Here is a 13,879-nt window from a genome sequence, read left to right as displayed (position 1 = left end):
TCCCTACTTTTGTAATCTATGCCTCGATTGATAAAGGCAAGTGTCCCATATGCCTTTTTCACCACCTCACTAACATGCCCGTCTGCCTTCAGAGATCTATGGACACATATGCCAAGGTCCCTTTGTTCCTCAGAACTTCCTAGTGTCATGCCATTCATTGAACACTTCCTTGTCAAATTACTCCTTCCAAACCTCACACTTTTCAGGGTTAAATTCCATCTGCCACTTGTCTGCCCATTTGACCATCCCGTCTATACCTTCCCGTAGCCCAAGATACTTAACTTCACTGTTAACCACTTGGCCAATCTTTGTGTCATCCGCAAACTTACTAATCCTACCCCCCACATAGTCACCTATGTCATTTATATAAATTATGAATAATAGGGGACCCAGCACAGATCCCTGTAGTACACCACTGGGCACTGGCTTCCAGTCACTAAAGCATCCTTCTGTCATCACCCTCTGTCTCCTACAACTAAGCCAATTTTGAATCCACCTTATCAAATTACCCTGTATCCCATGTGCATTTGACTTCTTTATAAGTCTCCCATGTGGAACCTTGTCAAAGGCTTTGCTGAAATCCAGATAAACTACATCAACTACACTACCCTCATCTACACACCTGGTCACCTCCTCAAAAAATTCAATCAAGTTTGTTAGGCATGACCTCCCTCTGACAAAACTATGCTGTCTATCCCTGATCTTGCCTCTCCAAGTGGAGATAGATTCTTTCCTTCAGAATTTTCTCCAATAGTTTCCCTACCACTGACGTGAGACTCTGGCTTATCTCTACAACCCTTCTTAAATAGCGGAACCACATTAGCTGTTCTCCAATCCTCTGGCACCTCCCCCGGGGCCAGATAGGAATTAAAAATTTGGGTCAGAGCCCCTGCGATCTCCTCCCTTGCCAACCTCAGCAGTCTGGGACACAAATCATCTGGACCTGCAGGTTTGTCCACTCTTAAGCCTGCCAACACCTCCAATACCTTGTCACTCCCTATATCAATTTGCTCAAGAACCTCGCAGTCTCTCTCCCAGAGTTCCATACCTTCATCCTCATTCTCTTGGGTGAAGAAGGATGTGAAGTATTCTTTCAACACTCTAGCGATGTCCTTTGGCTCCACCCATAGATTGCCCCCTTGGTCCCTAATGGGCCCTACTCTTTCCCTGGTTACCCTCTTCCCATTGATATACTTATAGAATATCTTGGGATTTTCCCTACTTTTACCAATCAGAGCTTTCTCATATCCTCTCTTTGCTCTCCTACTTGCTTTCTTAAGCTCCATCCTACACTTTCTGTACTCCATTAATGCCTTCGCTGATTTGTTTAATAAAATATTTTTTTAAGTCTGTATTTTGAATTCTACATTTCTCCCTTAACCCCATGTGTACAACCCAATCCTAATTTTCCTTCTCTACAATGATTTAAATGTGATTTATATTGACTGCTTTTACTTCCTGCTTTATTGTCTGTGAGAATTCTTCAACCTGATTGGCTGATCAGCCTGTTTCCTGTCTGCTCTGTTGCTGAATTCCCCAGATTCCCTGTAAATGGCTCCAAATTGAAACTGGCATCAGAATAGAGGAAGGCTAGGCCCTGGAGTCCACTAAATCTTTGAAGGCAGCTTTCTTTGAGTTTAGTGGTGAGCACTGTCCCTTTCCTGCTGGCCACAAAATCCAGACCACTAATTATACTTTGAATACAGGAAAGCTGGAAAATGTAAAAGAGTGGAGGGATTTGGGGTTCAGGTTAAAAAAAAATTCAAGCACCACCTTAAATTTGGATACAGCCATAAAAAAGCTAATAGAATATTGGATTTTATGGTAAGTGGCATAAAATATAAAAGTTGAGATGTAATGATGAATCTAAATAAAACCTTGGTACTACCACAACTGCAATATTGGCTTGTCCTCTACACCATGAGACAATTGTGAGGCTACAGAGGAACACAGAAACAGGAGTAGGGCTTTCAGCTTCTCTGCCTTTTTCTGCCATTCAATTGGCTCATGGCTAATCTGGGTGATGAATGCCACAAAGATTGAATAGAATGCTGCCTGGTTTGCGGAACTAGAAATACAAAGAAAGAATTGAAAAATTGGAGCTGTTTTCATGACAAGAGATTAAGAGGATTTGACAGAGGGAATAGGACGGAGTGAAAAGAAACAAACTGTTTCCAATAATTGAAAGTTCTAAAATGAGGGGACATCAATAGAAAATTAAACAAATGGGATTTCGTTCAGAGAGAAGGAGAAACCTCTTTGCACAGAGGGTTGTAAGAGTGTTTGGGAGTGATTTTGATCAAATACTTCAGCCACCGAAGAGGTGGCCAAGATGGGGTCTTAAACCTTCAATACCTGTTTAGCCCACATTCATGGCATCTTGGTAAAGGTGTTGAAGACTGCGCAAGAAATGGAGAACCCAGAGAATTGTTAAGCATCTGACTGACAATTAAATTGTCTGCTAGCTCTCATTAAAGAGGCTGCATGATATTTTGCTGATTAGCACTGCGGCTAGGAACCTCCCCTAACAAAATCCAGCTGAACAGGGGTAAAGAAATCGCCAGTGAAGACTGAGAACATAGCTTAAATTCATGCTCAGCTTTCAATATTCACTTGTGGATTGAGATTGACTGATTACACTGTGCTTAAAGAGGACTTTTGAGACACATCGGGGGACTTTTTTGGACACGTTATGAAGACTCCATTAACATTCTATCAATATTTTCCCAGATATTTTCTCAGGAAGTCAACTAAAGGGAGTGAGCACTGTTCTACTCTACCTTATTGGACACCATACAGCAGTCAGCAGGAGAAAGGGAGTAGTTGTCATGGGTATCTTGCTAGGAGCCCCCTTGCTCTGCATGTGGACCTGGAGGATGAGATGAGGCCCAGCAGAACAGCATCATCTGCTGCAGGAGAGAGGGACAGGAGAATGAGGAGGACTTTCAGCAGGAGGATCTATTACCCAGGGTCTTCAGAGAGCATGACTCCTACATTTGCATGACCCAAGACCAGTACAGGAGGAGGCTGAGCTTTACCAAAGAGTTTGTCACAAAGACCTGTGGCCTCATGAAAGGAAATTGCAGCACAGCCAGAGTTGCATTGCCTGTGGCAGGCAAGGTCGCAGCGGCATTTAACTTTTATGTTACTGGAGCCTTCTGGTTGCCACAGGTAATACCAGTCACATCTCACAATCCTTGGTGAACTTCTGCATTTGGGTGGTCTCAGTGGCTCTATATGCCCGTGGAATGAATATAAGGGTAGCGGACCTCATATCTGGGAAGCCCGGGACTGGACATGTGCTGGATTTGGGGATTTTACGAATTTTTGGTCCTAGGCCCAGCATGCACTTATAATACATAAAATAAAGAATAAAGGGGTTTTATTCAAATTGCTACCCAGGGTGCCAGCTTCGAAGAGTTGGGAGTAGAGGTGAACTTGGTGAAATTACAATCACTAGGGAAGCAGTACTAAGCAAACAGATGGAGCTGGGGGCTGACAAGTCTCTGGGTCCTGATGGACTTCATCCTAGGGTCTAAAAGAGGTGGCTAATGAGGCAATAGATGCATTGGTGTTAATTTTCCAAAAATCACTAGATTCTGGAAAGATTCCATCAGACTGGAAAGTAGCAAACATAACTCCTCTATTCAAGAAGGGAGGGAGGCAGAAAACAGGAAAGGCCAGTTAGCTTGATGTCTGTCGTGGGGAAGGTATCAGAGTCGATCATTAAGGAGGCTATAGCTGGGCACTTAGAGAAACTCAAGGCAATCAAGAAGAGACAGCATGGTTTTATCAAAGGCATAGGAAAATTGGTTGGTAAGAAACTGCTGTAGGAGACTGTCTTTAAATTGCTGTAAATTAGAAAAGTGCATTATTTTTAAAGAAGTGGCTATACTTGGATTTAAGTGAGAAACACCAGGAATAAGGGAAAGTCAAGACCAGTATAATAAAGTATTATAAGTAAACTAAAGTAAAATAAAGTTAAGACATGGCAGGGCAGCTCGGTCAAGTGGCATGTGTGTCCTGTAACATGTGGGAAGTTATGGCGCTACCGGTGTCCTAGATGGCCATATGTGCAGGAAGTGCTGCCAACTTCAGATCCTTGAGCTCCGGGTTTCAGAGCTTGAATGGTGGCTGGAGTCACTGTGGCACATGTACAAGGCTGAGAGCTACGTGAATAGCACGTTCGGAGAGATGGTCACACCGCAGCTTAGGGGTCTGGGGCAGAAAGTGAATGGGTGGCTGCCAGGCAGTCCAAGAAAACTGGACAGGTAGCACTGGAGTCCCCTTGGGTCCCACTCGCCAATCCATTTTGGAAGCTGGTGAGGGCACTGGGTCCTCAGAGGAGTCCAGTCAGGGCCAGGTTTCTGGCACCACTAGTGGCTTGGCTGTACAGGAGAGGAGGAAGAAGAAAGGAAGAACAATACTGATTGGGGATTCATTAGTCAAGGGAACAGACAGGCATTTCTCTGGCCATGGACGTGATTCCAGGCTGATATGTTGCCTCCTTGGTACCAGGGTCAAGGATGTCACCTAGCGGCTGCAGGACATTCTTTGGGTGTTTGATGACCAGAGGTCATGGTGCACATTGGTACCAATGACTTGTTTAGGAGGGGGGATGTGATCCTGTGATCAGAATTTAGGGAGCTTTGTCAAAAATTAGCAAGCAGGACCTCAGATGTAGTAATCTCCAGATTACACCCAGTCCCAAGTGCAAGTGAGTACAGAAATAGAAGGATACAGTAGATGAATGTGTGGCTGGAAAGATGGTGCAGGAGGGAAGGCTTCAGATTCCTAGGACACTGGGGCTGGCTCTGAGGAAGACGACACTTGTGCAAGCCGACAGGTTGCACCTGAATAGAGCCGGGACTAAGCTCCTTGTTAGTGCTGTTGGGGGGGCTTTCAGCTAACTCGGCAGGGCTGTGAAAACCAGGAGAGAAAATTAGAGAGGAATACCAGGGCGCACAAAATATTGGGAGAGACAGATAGTGCTACTGTAGAGAATAAGAAGTTAAGAGTTGGAGTCGGAGTAAGGGAGAAAGTCATGAAGTCTGAATCAGGGTCACTGTGCATGTATGTGAATGCATGGAGTAAATAGGATTGAGGAGTTACAGGTGCAGATTGCCATGTGGAAATATGATGTTGTGGTGTTAACTGAGACCTGGCTCAAGGAAGGGCAGAACTGGGTGTTAAATATTCCCAGGTACAAGGTGTTCAGAAGAGATAGGAAAGGAAGGAAAGGAGGAAGGATGGTGGTATTGGTTAAGGAGAGCATTGCAGTGCTGGAGAAAGAGGATGTCCCAGACGGTTCAAGGACATAATCAATTTGGCTAGAGCTAAGGAACAAAAGGGTGGAATTACATTGCTCGGTGTAGTCTATAGACCACCAACTAGTGGGAAGGGTGTAGAGGAACAAATCTGCAGGGAAATTACAGAGAGATGCAAACATCATAGAGTACTTATAATGGGGGACTTTAATTACCTGACTGTAGATTGGGACAGTGGTAGTGTAAAGGGTAGAGAGGGGCAATCAATCCTAGATTGTGTTCAGGAGAATTTTCTACAGCATGTGTGTCCAGTCCAACAGGAAAGGATGCACTGTTGGACCTGGTTCTTGGAAATGAGGTGGGACAATTAGATCAAGTGTCAGTGGCAGAACATTTAGGAGACAGTTATCATTGTATCGTAAGGTTTAGGATGACGGTAGAAAAGGACAATGTGTAATCCAGAGTAAGAATAATTAACTGCGGGAGAGCCGACTTCAATGGGGCAAGAACGGAACTGGGATGGATAGGTTGGAACCAAAAGTTGGTGGGAAAATCTGTAGCTGAACATTGGGCTACCTTCAACAAAGAAATGATTCGGGCACAGTCTAGGTACATTCTCTCAAAAGGGAAAGGTAAGACAAACAAATCCAGAGCTCCCTGGATAAAAAAGGAGACAGAAATTAAGATAAAGAAGAAAAGGTGTGTTTATGACAGGTGTCAGGTAGAAAATACAATTGAGAACCAAGCGGAATACAGAAGGTTCAGAGGGGAGGTGAAAAAGCATATTCGAGAAGCAAAGAGGGATTATGAGAAAAGACTGGCAGCCCAACATAAAGGAGAATCCCAAAATCTTCTATTGGCACATAAATAGTAAAAGGATGGTATAAGGAGGACTAGGGCCAATTAGGGATCAAAAAGGGGATTTACATATGGAGGCAGGGGGCATGGCTGAAATGTTAAATAAATACCTAGTGTCTGTCTTTACCAAGGAAACAGATGCTACTGAGGCCATGGTGACAGAGGAGGAAACTGTCACTAGAAGGGTTCAAAATTGACAAGGAGAAAGTGTTGGATAAACTGAAATGAAAACAAATTACTGCAAATGCTGGGAATCTGAAATAAAAACAGAAAATGCTGCAAAAACTTAGCAGGTCTGGCAGCATCAGTGGAGAGGGAAACAAAGTTAACATTTCAAATCCACATGGCTCTTCTTCAGAGGTGAGAGCTGAGTGTTGGATAAACTGTCGGTACTTAAAGTTGACAAAGCACCAGGACAAGGTGAGATGCACCCAAGGATATTGAAGGAAGTGAGAGTGGAAATTGCAGGGGCACTGGCCATAATCTTTCAGTCTTCCCTGGACTCAGGGTTGGTGCCAGAGGAGTGGAGAATTGCAAACATTACGCCCTTGTTCAAAAAAGGTTGTAAGAATAAGCCCAGTAATTACAGACCAGTCAGTTTAACTTTGGTGGTGGGGGAGCTTCTAGAAACAATTACTTGGGGTATGATTAGTAGCCACATGGAAAAATGTGGGTTGATTAGGAAGAGCCAGCATGGATTTCTAAAGGGGAAATCATATTTAACTAACTTGCTGGAGTTTTTTGAAGAGGTAACAGAGAGGGTTGATGAGGGCAAAGCTGTTGAGGTGATGTACATGTACATGTTCAAAAGGCATTCAATACAGTGTCACACAACAGACTTGTGAGAAAAGTTATAGCTCATGGAATAAAAAGGACAGTAGCAATGTAGATACAAAATTGGCTGAGTAATAGGAATCAGAGTGTAATGGTCAATGGATATTTTTCGAGCTGGAGGAAGGTTTGTAGTGGAGTTTCCCAGGGATCGATATTGGGACCCTTGCTTTTCCAAATATATATTAATGATCTAGATCTATGTGTGTAGGGGACAATTTCAAAGTTTGCGGATGATTCAAAACTTGGAAGCATTGTAAACTGTGAGGAGGACATTGACAAGTTGGCGGAGTGGGCAGATAGGTGGCAGATGAAGTTCAATGCAGAGAAGTGTGAGGTGATGCATTTTGGTAGGAAGAACATGGAGAGGCGATTTAAAATAGGGGGACAGAGCTGGTGCAGTCATAATGGGCTGAATGGCCTCCTTCTGCACCACAACAATTCAATGATTCTGTGATATTTAACCAATTTATTGGAATTCTTTGAAGGACTAACTTGCGCTGTGGATAAAGGGGAGCCTGTAGATTTACAGAAGGCATTTGAGAAGGTGCCAACATCAAAGGTTATTGCAGAAAATAAAAGCTCATGGTGTAGGGAGTAACATGTTAGTATGAATAGAAGATTGGCTGGTTGGCAGAAAACAGAGTATGCATAAATGGGTCATTTTCTGATTGGCAGGGTGGAGTCCCACAGGGGTCTGTGCTGGGGCCTCAACTTTTTGTAATTTATTTCAATGACTTAGATGAGGTGAGTGAAGGCACGGTAGCTAAGTTAGCAGGTGATACAAAGATAGGTAGGAAAGTATGTTATGAAGTTATGAAGAGGGCATATGGAGGCAGCAGATGGATATAGATAGGTTGAGTGAGTGGGCAAAATTCTGGAAGATGGAGTATAACGTAGGAAATGCTCTTCACTTTGGCAAGAAGAATAAAAAAAGTAGACTATTATTTAAGCGAAGAAAGCTGCAGAATTCTGAGGTGCAGAGGGGTCTGGTGCATGAGTCACAATAAATTAGTGTGCAGGTACAGCAAGTAATTAAGAAGGCTAATGGAATGCTAACCTTTATTATGAGAGGAATCGAACATAAAAGTAAGGATGTTATGCTTCAGTTATACAGGGCATTGGTGAGACCGCATCTTGAATACTCTGGCAGTTTAGGTCTCTTTATTTAAAGAAGGATGTAAATGCTTTGGAGGCAGTTCAGAGGAGGTTTACTAGATTGATATCTGGAATGAGTGGGTTGTCTTATGAGGAACGGTTAGACAGACTGGGCTTGTTTCCACTGGAGTTTAGAAGAGTGAGGGGCGACTTGATTGAAGTATATAAGATCCTGACAAGATGGACAATGTAATCCTCTTGTGGGTGAGTCCAGAACTAGAGGGCACAGTTTTCAAATTAGGGGTTGCCATTTTAGGACAGAGATGAGGAGAATTTTTTTCTCTCAGAGGGTTGTGCGGCTTTGGAATTCTCTGCCTCAGAAGGTGGTGGAAGGGGGTCATTGAATATTTTTAAGATGGAGATAGAAAGCTTCTTGTTAGGCAAGAGAATCAAAGGTTATTGGGGGTAGATGGGAATGTGGAATTTGAAACACAAACTGATCAGCCATGATCTTGTCGAATGGCGGAGCAGGCTCGAGGGGCTGAACGGCCGACTTTTGCTCCTATTTCATATGTTTATTTATATGAATATAGCCGATTTTCGGCTCCTTCTGGACTTGGAATGCCAAAAAAGGGGGTCCATAACCTGCAGGGAAGACCAGAAGCAAAGATCACAAGGATTTAACAGGGTTGTAGGATTCCAGGCCAAACAAGACCCTCTTTTAAATTTGGAGATGTCAAGGAACAGGAAGGGATTCCATTCCTGAAGTTTGGTTGTTTCCTGCAACTGCTGCCAGCACATCATGCAGGTGATTGCTTGCCTGCCAGGTATCTGCCACAAGGTGTTTACAATGGGACAGTCGTCCACCCCACAGAGTACATATAATGGGTATGTAGTCAAGTTGACAGGCTGTGACTCGTCATGATCCCCCGAGACAGGGGCCTCAGCTTTTCAGCATATTTATTAATGATTTAGATAAAGGACCAGAGATCCATGTATCCAAGTTTGCTGACAGCACTAAGAGAGCAGGACAGTAAGTAGAGTAGTTTGAATGCAGAAAGTTGCAAAATTACATTGATAGACTTAATGAGCAAAGCTGTGGCTGCTGGAGTTTAAGGTGGAAAAGTGTAAGATTGCCACTTCGAACCTTAGGAAGATAGTTCAACGTATTTTCTAAATGGCGAGAAGCTAGGAACTGTGGAGGAGCCATGGGATCCACGTACAGAAATCACAAAAAACTAGTGGGCCGGTACAAAAAAATAAATAAAAGGACTAATGGAATGTATGCCTTTATTTCAGTGGGACTGCAGTGCAAATGGATATAAGTTATGCTACAGCTGTGCAGAGTTTTGGTTAGATCACATTTGAAGTATTGCATTCTGTTCTGGCAACCGTACCCTAAGAAAAATATACTGGCTTTGGAGGAGGTGCAGCACAGATTCACCAGAATGATACTGAGGCTATGGGTTAAATTATGAGGATAGGTGCTGAACAAGAGGGTATAGCCTTAAGATGAGAGCTAGGCTGTTTAAGGGTGATGTCAGGAATCACTTCTTTCCGTTCTTACTTTTTGCTTATTTTCAATCTGCTCCTCTCACATTCACTTATTTTCCCCCTTCAATTTCCCCCTCTCTCCTGTGTACGTACAATTGTTTCTCAACCAAGAGGCAGACAAGTCAGGGGCCCTGTTCCCTGCAGGCTTTGGCCTATGTTGTTCCAAATCAACCACAAGGAGGCATTTGAGAGCAACAGAAACTGAATTGTTCTTTTCTCTGTCGCCTCGCAGGGTTCTGCACGTCTTCACTCAGCGACTTTTCCACCTGGATATGTGAGAGACCTTGGATCAAAATCATGAGCTTCTATGGGGTGTCATGCAGTAAAGCTATGGCCCCTTTAGAAAAATACATTTTGACCCTGCAGTGCTTAACACACAGTGCACTGAGAGGAAAGGATCAGCACACGCAAATAAAATTCACTCAACTCAACAGCCACAGAAACAAATTGGAATTTAATGTTCTGCTGTTTCGGCTGCACTGACTCCAACTGAACCACAAAACAAAACACACACACACATGCGTTGCACTCTCTTGGTTCCTGGCCAAAATCATCCACTGCTTATTGTGTAAAATATCAGAAGTACGTTTGCCAACCACACAAGTACAACCCACAGCTAAATGTCATGCACCACAGTTTGAGTCCGCCCAGTCTGCTGTTTGCACAAGCAAAGACTCACTCAGCATTCCTCTTGGCCAATGCACACAAACATGTTCACAATTGTCCATTTACACCGACAAATCTCCTCAACCAGCACTAATGTATTATCTGTGAAATGTAGGCAAACCAGACTGGTTAACAAAAACAGAATTACCTGGAAAAACTCAGCAGGTCTGACAGCATCGGTGGAGAAGAAAAGAGCTGACGTTTCGAGTCCTCATGACCCTTCAACAGAACTGAAGTATAGTTAGGAGAGAGGTGAAATATAAGCTGGTTTAAGGTGGGGGGTGGGGGGAGAGAGAAATTGAGGGTGGGGTGGTTGTGGGGACAAGCAAGCAGTGATAGGAGCAGATAATCAAAAGATGTCACAGACAAAAGGATCAAAGAGGTGTTGAAGGTGGTGATATTATCTAAGAAAATGTGCTAATTAAGAATGGATGGCAGGATACTCAAGGTACAGCTCTAGTGGGGGTGGGGCGGAGAGACTAACAAGGTATTAGTTGTAGATTTAAAAATAATGGAAATAGGTGGGAAAAGAAGAATCTATATAAATTTTTTAAAAAAGGGGGGGGAGGGGGAAGAAACGGGATGGGGATGGGGTGGGGGGGGAGGAGTTTAAGATCTAAAGTTGTTGAATTCAATATTCAGCCCGGAAGGCTGTAAAGTGCCTAGTCGGAAGATGAGGTGCTGTTCCTCCAGTTTGCGTTGGGCTTCACTGGAACAATGCAGCAAGCCAAGGACAGACATATGGGCAAGAGAACAGGGTGGAGTGTTAAAATGGCAAGCGACAGGGAGGTTTGGGTCTTTCTTGCGGACAGACCGCAGGTGTTCTGCAAAGCGGTCGCCCAGTTTGCGTTTGGTCTCTCCAATGTAGAGGAGACCGCATTGGGAGCAACGAATGCAGTAGACTAAGTTAGGGGAAATGCAAGTGAAATGCTGCTTCACTTGAAAGGAGTGTTTGGGCCCTTGGACGGTGAGGAGAGAGGAAGTGAAGGGGCAGGTGTTGCATCTTCTGCATGGGCATGGGGAGGTGCCATAGGTGGGGGTTGAGGAGTAGGGGGTGATGGAGGAGTGGACCAGGGTGTCCCGGAGGGAACGATCCCTACGGAATGCCGCCAGGGGGGGTGAAGGGAAGATGTGTTTGGTGGTGGCATCATGCTGGAGTTGGCGGAAATGGCGGAGGATGATCCTTTGAATGCGGAGGCTGGTGGGATGATAAGTGAGGACAAGGGGGACCCTATCATGTTTCTGGGAGGGAGGAGAAGGCGTGAGGGAGGATGCGCGGGAGATGGGCCGGACACGGTTGAGGGCCCTGTCAACGACCGTGGGTGGAAAACCTCGGTTAAGGAAGAAGGAGGACATGTCAGAGGAACTGTTTTTGAAGGTAGCGTCATCAGAACAGATGCGACGGAGGCGAAGGAACTGAGAGAATGGGATGGAGTCCTTACAGGAAGCGGGGTGTGAGGAGCTGTAGTCGAGGTAGCTGTGGGAGTCGGTAGGCTTGTAATGGATATTGGTGGACAGTCTATCACCAGAAATTGAGACAGAGAAGTCAAGGAAGGGAAGAGAAGTGTCAGAGATGGACCATGTGAAAATGATGGAGGGGTGGAGATTGGAAGCAAAATTAATAAATTTTCCAGGTCCCGACGAGAGCATGAAGCAGCACCGAAGTAATCATCGATGTACCGGAGAAAGAGTTGTGGGAGGGGGCCGGAGTAGGACTGGAACAAGGAATGTTCCACATACCCCATAAAGAGACAGGCATAGCTGGGGCCCATGCGGGTACCCATAGCCACACCTTTTATTTGGAGGAAGTGAGAGGAGTTAAAGGAGAAATTGTTCAGTGTGAGAACAAGTTCAGCCAGACGGAGGAGAGTAGTGGTGGATGGGGATTGTTCGGGCCTCGGAAGAAGCTAAGGGCCCTCAGACCATCCTGGTGGGGGATGGAGGTGTAGAGGGATTGGACATCCATGGTGAAGAGGAAGCGGTTGGGGCCAGGGAACTGGAAATTGTTGATGTGACGTAAGGTGTCAGAGGAATCACGGATGTAGGTGGGAAGGGACTGGACAAGGGGAGAGAGAAGGGAGTCAAGATAATGAGAAATGAGTTCCGTGGGTCAGGAACAGGCTGACACGATCGGTCTGCCAGGACAGTTCTGTTTGTGGATTTTGGGTAGGAGGTAGAAGCGGGCCGTCCGAGGTTGGGCGACTATCAGGTTTGAAGCTGTGAGAGGAAGATCTCCAGAGGAGATGAGGTCAATGACAGTCCTGGAACAATGGCTTGATGTTCCGTGGTGGGGTCATGGTCCAGGGAGAGGTAGGAGGAAGTGTCTGCGAGTTGACGCTCAGCCTCCGCGAGGTAGAGGTCAGTGCGCCAGACAACAACAGCACCACCTTTGTCAGCGGGTTTGATGACAATGTTGGGGTTGGACCTGAGAGAACGGAGAGCAGTAAGTTCAGAGAGAGACAGATTAGAATGGGTGAGAGGAGCAGAGAAATTGAGACGACTAATGTCACGCCGACAGTTCTCAATGAAAAGATCAAGAGAAGGTAAGAATCCAGAGGGATGGGTCCAGGTGGAGGGAGAATATTGGAGGTGGGTAAAAGGATCCGTTGAACGGGGAGAGGACTCCTGCCCAAAGAAGTGAGCACGGAGATGAAGACGGCGGAAGAAGAGTTCAGCATCATGCCGAGCCCGAAATTCATTGAGATGAGGGCATAAGGGTATGAAACTAAGTCCTTTGCTGAGCACTGAACGTTCAGCATCGGAGAGGGGAAGGTCAGGGGGTATAGTGAATACGCGGCTGGGGCTGGTTAACATTTATGTATTTGACCTGTCCTGGAATGTGACTCTTACAGACAGGGTGCCAGTCAGGAGTATTGCCAACCCCTAATAAAGTAAACACATGTAGCTTTCCCCCAGGTACTTCAGTATATGTGGATGAATTTGTTGCTTGATCATTGGAAACCATGTTGTGACCTGCAATCTTTTGCAGTCTGCACTCACCAGCAAAGCCTTTGTTCAGCTTGGCAGCTGTTGGACCAATTTTCATTTTTATCTTCATTTTGAGGGCTTTTGGGCCTCTTTCCCTTCAGACTTTGAAGCCTCCTAAAAGGAGCACAGCTAGTTCAGGCAGGATGTCTTGTTTGAATAAATGTACCATCCTCCTGCCTCTGGCTGGTTGTATAATACATTTTGTGTCTGTGCTGGTGCTTCCAGATGCATGCTATGAAGTTCCCTGAATCATTGAAAACAGCCTCAGGAGCTAATCCCACACCCCTCAGCTTCAAGCACTATGCAGTAACTATCACCTGATTCATTGTTTAAAACATTGCCAGGTATGTGAATTTCTTAAACTTAATTTTTATATTTTTTCATCATAGCAGAGTCAAGGGAACATTTTGTCAGCATTGCATTTCAAGGGGCATTTGGATTCCAAATAACAATGCTCTCCAGATCTCCAAAATAATTTGGCGGAGATTCAGATCCAATTATAATGTTAAAATACTTTTTACCAATTTCTGTAACTAGAAAAAAAGTCAAGAAAATCCTTTGCTAAATCACCATGATACACTTATAGCCAAATATACCCTGATGCAGCAACAACTAGA

The 13,879-nt window shown here is 44.8% G+C and overlaps 1 protein-coding gene across 1 annotated transcript in view; it reads right to left on the bottom strand.

The window, feature by feature from the left end:
* LOC144697828 (cysteine-rich protein 1) overlaps window positions 1-13,879 on the bottom strand; it is a 110,423-nt gene that overhangs the window by 82,461 nt on the left and 14,083 nt on the right. Inside the window, exon 2 of the mRNA XM_078569809.1 lies at window positions 13,275-13,378. Within this exon, the coding sequence (XP_078425935.1) occupies window positions 13,275-13,332 (58 nt within the window). The 5' untranslated portion in view covers window positions 13,333-13,378. The remainder of the gene's footprint in view (window positions 1-13,274; window positions 13,379-13,879) is intronic.

Source organism: Cetorhinus maximus, chromosome 2 (genome assembly GCF_964194155.1).
Source record: "Cetorhinus maximus chromosome 2, sCetMax3.hap1.1, whole genome shotgun sequence".
Classification (NCBI taxonomy): Eukaryota; Metazoa; Chordata; class Chondrichthyes; order Lamniformes; family Cetorhinidae; genus Cetorhinus; species Cetorhinus maximus.
This window is presented reverse-complemented; position numbering and strand designations above follow the sequence as displayed.